Here is a 9,315-nt window from a genome sequence, read left to right as displayed (position 1 = left end):
TAATTCTCTTATTGCTTTTCGACCCCCAGATGAATCATTCCAAACTGCCACAACCTCATCATTATATCAACAAACACAAATTAGTTAATTTAAACACATCAAATTCAAGTTGATATTTAGAATCAAGTAACGGCTAAGTTGATTGAAGGATCTAATTAGCATGACAATGATGCTTTAAGAACTTAATTAGAACATTTTTAAAGTTTGGGACTAATTTAGAATGGCATTTGGTACAATCAACAAAAACTAAAATTTTTAAGATTACGTGATGAACAAGATGGCATTAAAAAGAAAAAGAGTAAACTACACTCAATGTCACTAAACTATTAGTGAGTTTACGTTTGGTCTCTCAACTTCAAAAAGTCACATAATGGTCACTGAATTATTTGAAAGTTTTCATTTAAGTTGCTGAACTATTCAAAAGATTTTATTTAAATCATTAGGATATTAAGTTTTTTTTAAAGTTCGATTAGCAAGCTTCAAGCAACGATTTAACATTCAATAACATGGATTAGTACCCATCAATGAGTAAAAGAACATACCTTAGATCCAAGTTGATCTGATGATCAGTTCTGGAGATCAAAGAATAAAGTTATTTGAATTTTGATTCGTAAATTTATGACGTTCAAAGTTGTTTTATGAAAAAAAATTAAATTGTATAAGAATATCATAGTATGAGCTTTTAATTGGTACAAATAAAGAAAGTCATACCGTAATAATTTTAATAGTCTAGTGACATAAATGAAAAATCTCGAATAATTTAATTATTTTATAATTTTTTTAAAATTAAATAATCAAAATATAAATTTATTAATAATTTAAGGAACTTAATTGTAATTTACTAAAAAAATACAAAATCTGATCGACAGATTGATAATCTAAATGGATTTAATTAAAATTCAATGAGAGGAAGTGGGAATTCCTAGATTTTCATTTGATGAAATAGACCCAACACAAAGAGCATTGGTGGGTGGGGACAAAGTGAAAGCAAAGTGGACAAAATCTAATCCAAATACTGTCTGACGGATGGACCGACCCTAATTGGTAATTAATGTGGCGTCACATTTTTTTGTGGTCGATGCTAATGAAGCTGCCCCCATATTGGGTGGCTCATCGTGGTGGACAGATTCCCCCACGTGGGAACCCATGTTGCTGCATTCATATGCTCCGTCCTTTTTGTACTACTATAAAATTATTATTCAATTAATGGATGACTTAAACTAAATTACTTTTTTAAAACAAAGTCTTTGAATTATTATTTTTTATTTTAGTTAAATCTTTACACCTTCTTTTACATTTAAATGGGTTTTTTATATAAAATATTATTTTTGTGGATTAAATTTTAATTTGATTGATATCGGTATTATTGTTAATATAGGAAAACGTGAGTTCGAGTCTGTTAAAACGTGTTATTTTCCTATTTTAGAGGAAGTAGTTCTAAGCATCAGTTTTTAAATTATTAATAAGTTTACATTTTGGTTATTCAACTTCAGAATGTTATAAAATTATCGATAAACTATTTAAAAGTTTTTATTTTAGTCACTAGATTATTAAAATCGTTGTTGTATGGCCTTTTTCATTCACATTGCTTGCATCAATGAAAACTTTTCTTCCCATTCTATTTTATAGTTTAGTTTTTTTTCAAAAAATAAATTTGAACGTTACAAATCTACGAACCAAAGCCCAAACAGCTTTCTTCTTAGATATTTGACATTGACCATCAGATCAAGTTGTCTTGTTTAACTTGTTGATAGGTACTAATCCACTGTACTGATCGTCAAATCGTTGCTTGAAACTTGCTAGCCAGACTTTTTTTTCAAAAAAAACTTAACAACCTTGTGGCTTAAATAAAAAACTTTGGATAGTCCAGTGACTATTTTGTAACTTTTAAAATTTAAGTGACCAAAACATAAACTTACTAATAATTTTGATTTGTGAAATTCTACTTCAAACCTGATAAATCACAAAAACTAATTGAATATGTTTTTAATAAGAAAACTAGTGTCTGCAAAGAGGAAATGGGGGATATAACCCTTTGATATTTTCTCCATGTTTTGTCTTTTCAAGCATTTAAGAAAGAAAATGTTTCGATAGAGTACAAAGAAATAATAAAATTATAAATTAAATCATGATAAAATTTTACTTTGGTCCTTAAATATAAAAAAAATCAATTTAATTCCTTTAAAAATAATAAAATTATAAATTAATACATGATAAATTTATATTTTAATCTCTAAAAAATTTTATAATTCAATTTTGGTCACTCCTAAAAGAAATTTGATTTCGCATTTGTTTATACCCTTCATTCTCTTTTTTATTTCAAAATAAAGGAAAGGTTTTTTTCTATAATTTTTCAATTGAATTAATGTTTCATTAATACGTGAAGACTAAATTATATCATCAAAAAAGATAATTGTATTTATCAAAAATAAAAGATAAAAAAGCAATTTACATGCGCAATCACTAAATTATCGAAAAAAAATGCATATTAAAAAGTATTTGTCAAATTTATTAAATATTAGCTCTTTAAATGAATAAAAAATAGTTAATCATATTAAAATAATATAAATGCGGTGATTATTGATAACCGTCCAAATCATTGAGGTTCTAAATAGCAATTAAACCAACTTATGGATTAGAGAGATATTTTAAAATAGTAGTCAGAGAGATATTTTAATCATATATATATGCTAAAGTAATATAGAATTACAATTCAGGAAAGTAATACAATGTGACATCGTTTAGAAGTTGCCATTTGTCACACCAATAAGTTACCACGTGTACATATTATTCAAAGTTGAAAATTGAATTGTATTTTAATTTTGCAGTTAAATGCTTAAAATTAACTTAATCTAGCATTGAATTTCCGTTTGAATAAGAATATGTATATATATATGTCAGTATTCCCTATGATTATGCTTTGTAGTAGAAATATTACTAAGTATTCCATTAATTAAATAAATACTCCAAAAATTGAATATTTATATTTTCTTAATAAATTTATTATAAGTTTTGATAATATTTATTCTTTTTTCTATCAATGTCTAAAATTATCAATAACTCTCTCTGACTAGATTTGTTCATGGGTCGAGCTACCCAATCCAGCCTGAAGGCTCGCCTAAAAAGTGAGAGGGTTTGGGCAAAAATATAAGCCTAAAAAATGGACTTGAGTAAAAAAATAAGACCCATTTAAAAAACGGGTCGAGTCTCGAGTAAGACATTTTTTGTCTAGCCTGAATTCACAAAAAGACAAAAAAAATTTGTTATTTTATTGTTGTTTTTCTCCCTAATTTGTTATCATTTCATTATTATGTTACTACTATTCTGTTGTTAATGTTTAGTTATTGTATAACATTTGTTTTATTGTTAATTTTGTTATTATTTTAGAGACATTTGTTTGTTAAGTTGCATGTATCTTAATGTTATTTAAGTATACATAATTTTAAAAATTTATTTTCAATTTATTGAAAAATATTTGTTTTAATGTTTTTAGCACTTTTGATGTATTATATATATTTAAAAATTATATAAAAAATTAATACGACCGAGTCGGGCTTGGGCAAAAATTTTAGGCCCATTTTTCGGGCATAGGCCTAACAAATTTTAAGCCCATTTTTCGGGCAAAGGCCTAACAAACATGCCTAAATTTTTTATTGAGCTTGGCCTATGAGCACATCTATCCCCAACCCATAAATAGGAAGATAATGTGCTTCAGCGAATCAACGTCCTCCTGTATTAACAACAATACCCATGCCAGTCAAACTAACACTCAATCAGCTTATTTGGTGTAATACTTTCTCCACAAGTTGCTAAAAAAAAAATTTAAACACTCCCATTTATTATTTTTGTTGTTTATAAGTGTCGATGTTTAGCAATTGTTGACTTTGACTAAATAATTTCATCGCCTTTTTCAATAAAAAATAATAATTCATTGTCTTTTCTTAATTATGAATAATTTTCTTGTGCTGATTTGATTTTTTTATAAAGTAAAGCTAAAATCGTAATAGGGAGTAATATCAAATCATTCAAGTTTATTTTAAATATTTTTTTATGTTTTTAATTTATATCGATTATAATTTAAAATATCATTATAAAAATTAAATATTTATATTATTTTTACTTTTTTTAATAATAATAATTATAAAATGTTGCAATTTTTGTAACATTTTTTTAATAATTTAATATACTATATTTTAATTAACACATAAATAACCCATACTGTCGCACGGAGAAAAATAATAATTAAATATATATTTTATTAATAATAGGATTGGCCCAAGAAAAAGCTTTGCATAATAAATTTATTATGTTAATAAAGATTATTAGTGGGAATCCTACTTTCTATAGTTAACTCAAGCCAAATATGATATCATTAATGATAAATTATAAAATTAGTCACTCAATTATGTTTTTAGTTTTATTTTAATTTTTTAATTATTTTTTAATTTAGTCACTCAACTTTTCAGAGCTAAATATTTTAGTCACTCTTTCATTAATTGTCGTTAGATGAATAATGGAAAGCTGACATAAGCTTCTTTTTATTGGCCTAATTACAAATTTAGTCCTTAATGTTTATAAAATTTATTATTTTAGTTCAATTCTAAAACAATTCAATAAATTTAGTCCTTAACGTTTACAAAAATTGTTAATTTATTTCTACTTCTAAACTTAAAAAAAGAAAAAGAAAATATTCAATAAAATGATGTTTTTAATGAGAATACTAATTAAAATGTTAAATTTTTAAACACAACAGCTTACATGACAATTCATGTGTACTCTATGTTTTTTTTTTTGAATTTTTATGAACTTTTTTTATATTTTTTAATTTAAATTTTGATTGTTTTTGTTTTTTTTTTATAATTTTTGAATTATTTGTTGGCATAACATATTAGACAAATGATTTTATATTAGAATAATGTGCAGATGGACTTCTATACGAGTTGCTATGCGAACAACGTTAAAAACTAACGTTTTAATCACCATTTTCATTAAAAAGAAAAAAGAAATTTGACTATTTTTTGAAGATTAATGGTCAAATTTAGCTAAAAAAAAGTGTCAAATTGACAGAAAATATAAATGTTGAGTGCTATATTTATCATTATGCCTTTTTTAAACTATTACAAAACATTATTTTTGAATTTTTTTCTTATTTTAAAAATATACAAATATCTGATCTTCAAGTAGAAAAATATTATAATTTAAAATCTTTCATGAATGAAAAAACTAGAAAAAAAAAATTTCACCTTCTTTTTTTTCAACTTGGACATGTCATCAACGCTTTTCATAGTCCAGTGGTCCAAGTACATCGATCAAACAAACAAAGTCCCAAAAAATTTAGCCCATAAATTAAAAATACGAGTTAAACTGAACCAAGGGAGATTACTTTATCGATTCCATGCCCCAAGAGATGCCACACACTAACAACTTCACCTTTATCTAATACCCATAAATCTATTTCATGTTATTTCTTTATAAATATTTTAGAATTAGAACTAAAATGAGAATTTTATAGACGTTGAGGGCTTAATTTGTTAAAATTTTTTTTAGCTAATTTATCTTTCTACTAATCAATCCCAAAGGAGGATAAAAAGGAAAAGTTGAAAATGAAACGTTCCTTCACAAACTTGAAAATCAGATGGTGGGACCCTTAATCATAGATGACAAAATTCCCATCATTGTTTAAATGCCACGTGGAAAATAATCAATATCAGACACGGATAGCTATTATTCCATCCCCCGAATCTAAAAACAAAATAAAATAGAAAGGGTAGATATTTTTATTTTTTATAGAAGGATTAATTTTAAATTGCGTTTAAATTGATTATATATAAAAAAAATTTATGATAATATTTGTTAATTTTCTAAAAAATAATATTTAAATGTTTTTATTATTGAGTTGTCATATCTTTAATTCGTGACATTAATTTAATCTCAGGTTTTTATAATATTAGATATATTTAAAAGCCTCATCAACGGTGAAATCAGAAAAATTTTAGGGGCGGAATTAAATTGTATATTTTTATGATGATAAAAATTTAATTTTATCATTTTAATAGTCTATATCTTTATAATTTTTAAATAATTAAATTAAATTTTTATTATTTTTGAGAGACTAAAGTGTAATTTTATCATTACTAATTTAAAAATTTATAAACTATAAATAGCCTAAATAAAAAAAATTACATTTTAAGGGGGCTCAGCCCCTGCCTACCCCTAGCTCTACCACTGAGCCTCATAAAGACCGAATCAAATTGGTTTATTTATCCTTATACTATTATAAAGAATCAAACAAGGCTAATTTTTAACAAAGTTATCAAATATTGTTTAAGAGAGTTAATACTTTTAAAGCTTATATGGTTCTTCAAATGAAATATTTTGTTTGAAATATATATTTCATGTCATTATTAAATGTTAATATTTGACCTTATTTGATTATTTCTAATAGTACATACACTAAATTGATCTATTTCTTATAATAAAGGGATATGAAAGGCAATTTCCCCTTTAAAAAATGAGATATCAACACAGTATTAAAAATTGGATAATTTGTAAATAATTTATTTATTTTTGTGATACAAAATACTATGAATTTAAACAATCTTTGAATTTATATATAATACTTATTATTTTATATATATAATATAAGGATAAAGAATAAAAATTGTTTAAGGCTGGAATTCGAGATTAGTGTCAACTGAAAATTTTATTACGATTCATTTATTACTTTATTTATAATTCAGTCCACGTGTAATTTGAACAGGCAACAATTATATATTTTGGATATTTAAATTCACTTTATATTTTTGCTAATGATGGATTGAAAATTTTACTTTTACTTTTCTAAAGCTTTTGTTTAAAAAAATTAACTTCAATTTAAATATTTAGTAATAATGTGTTTTTAATAATTTGAAAAATCAATTGCTAAAAAATTAAGTTTTAAAATTCTAATATTGAATTTTATAACTACTAAATTTATATTGAAGATTTATTCAGTAAATTAGTAAAAATTAAGTATTGAATATAATTTTATTATTTGGTCAAAATAGATTTATTTTGAAAATTATTTATTTATTAAATTTAATCTTTATTTTGTACTATTTTAAATAGTTTTGGATAAAAGTTGAATATATTAATTTGAATATATCATTTTTCTTGAAAAAGAGATAATTAATTTTAAATATATATTTAAAAATTGTTAACATTTTTAATAACGAGTTTATGATTCATTGAAAATTTTATATTAAATAAAAAAATAAAATTTATTAAACACACTATAATATTTAAATTTAATTAATGGAATAAAATGTAAATGTTGGATCTCAAAAAATACATTTTATTTTTTATTTTATATAATTTTTTTAATTAAACTGATCTAATCGAGAACTGATAGTTTAACCAATTCAATCACTGATACAATTCTATAAATATTGGTTAATAATATTAAAAATAAATCATTATTAAATAATTTAATCATTAAAAAAATATTATGTAGAGAAATATATATATATATATATAAACAAATATTTAGACACACAAAGAGAGGGGGGTTCGAGCGTGACTGTCAAAATCTACATATTGTCTCTCTCTCTCTCTAAAAACTCTCTCAAAATTCAGAAAGCTAGTTCTTTTTTCTTTGGTTGGTGGGTGCCTGAGATTTTAACCGGCGACATTTTTCCACTATTCCTCGGGAATCCCTCGTCTTCTTCTTCCTCACAATCAGTATCTCCTCCTTCGCAGGATATAATGGTCCAGGTTTTCAAGGTAGTTATATAAAAATTAAATTATAAAATAATTTATATTTCTATCTTTAAGCTTTCCCTATCTTTGTTTCCTTTTCTTTTGTACTTAAATGAATATGCTTTTAATTTTTTTTTCTTTGATGGGTTTTTTTTTCCTGGGAAGCTCTGGAGAGTTCATCTTCTTTGAATTTAAAGCAAGAAAATTTGTTTTCTTTTTCTGTGTTTGATTTAATTTGATAGAAGCTATGTACATTTTTGTTTTTTTTATTGACATTTTTATTTATGTTATGTAAAGATTAATAATGGTTGCCTCTTTATTTGATAAATTTTGTTTTTTTTTTGGGGATTTTTCATTGAAACACTGTGCTTTAGGTTAGGTTTTTTTTTCTGAGTACATTAAAGAAGGTTCCCTTTTATGGAAATGGGATCTGCTTTTTTTTCTCATCTCATCATAAATACTAATAATAACAACAACAATAATAGTAAAAATAATAAAATAAACAATAATTTTTAAGTACTCATAGTTACTAATAACATTATAACAATAGAAAAACACAGAAGGATTAAATCCCAAATTTTACTTAGTGGAGGGACTAAAAGTGGGATTAACCCTTTATTAAACAAAAACTAGTGGCTTTTTTACATTTTAACTCTTCTTTTTTTTTTTTTGGATCCAGGACTGGTTTTTGATCTGATAGAACTCTGACTCTAAAAAGTGGAAATAATAAAATTATAATAATAATGGAGGATGAGACATATTCAGGGCTAGGGAGTGGTGGTGAAATAGATACCAAAGTGGTGCAGACATTTCAGAAGAACTTTGTGCAGGTCCAGAATATATTGGACCAGAACAGGTTGCTGATCAATGAGATAAACCAGAACCATGAGACCAAGATCCCTGACAACTTGACCAGAAATGTTGGTCTAATTAGGGAGCTCAACAACAACATAAGGAGGGTGGTTGATTTATATGCTGATCTTTCAACTTCTTACACCAAATGCATGGATGCTTCTTCCTCTGATGGGGATTCTAATGGTGCCATGAAATCAGGTGGTAACAAAAGAAATAGGCCTGCTTGAGTTTTAAAACTCATGGATAAATGATGGGTTTTAGTTGTTATAGTTGTTATTAATCTCCTCGGGTTAGTTCAAGTTTGTGATTGTCTTTCGCAACAATATTTTCTCCCAGCTACTATACCCTTGTTATCATTGTTGTTATTAGTAGTAGTAATTCATTTGCATGGTGGGAAATGAAAGTTTCTCAGAAATGGTTAGATTATGTAATTGGTTAAAATATCTTTTAACTTGTTTTAATTTTTTATACTTGAAATTTAGTTATTATATTGTAATGAATTTAATTTTAACAAATGAATTTTAATGATATAACATTGGACTTGCATTTTTAAACCCAAAAAGTAGAGAGATTAAATTTATTGAAATAAAAGTAGAATGATTAAATTTTATATGTAGGAAGAGTACACGAACTTTGAGCATATTGTAATCTATGTAATTTTTAAAAATCATAGGCAATGATGGGTTTTTTTTACCATTGTATAATTATTTGATAGATTGACAT

At 24.9% G+C, this 9,315-nt stretch overlaps 1 protein-coding gene across 1 annotated transcript; it reads left to right on the top strand.

Annotated features, from left to right (window-relative positions):
• The first annotated feature begins 7,527 nt into the window (after positions 1–7,527).
• LOC107929889 (protein ELF4-LIKE 3) lies at positions 7,528–9,053 on the top strand. Its single transcript, XM_016861423.2, has 2 exons — positions 7,528–7,761; positions 8,417–9,053. Exon 2 carries the CDS (start codon positions 8,481–8,483, stop codon positions 8,817–8,819), a length of 339 nt encoding a protein of 112 aa, XP_016716912.1. The 5' UTR covers positions 7,528–7,761; positions 8,417–8,480; the 3' UTR covers positions 8,820–9,053.
• The last annotated feature ends 262 nt before the right edge of the window (positions 9,054–9,315 follow it).

This window comes from Gossypium hirsutum, chromosome A07, assembly GCF_007990345.1.
Source record: "Gossypium hirsutum isolate 1008001.06 chromosome A07, Gossypium_hirsutum_v2.1, whole genome shotgun sequence".
Lineage (NCBI taxonomy): Eukaryota > Viridiplantae > Streptophyta > Magnoliopsida > Malvales > Malvaceae > Gossypium > Gossypium hirsutum.
Note: the sequence above shows the minus strand (reverse complement) of the source record. Positions and strands in the feature narration are given on the sequence as shown.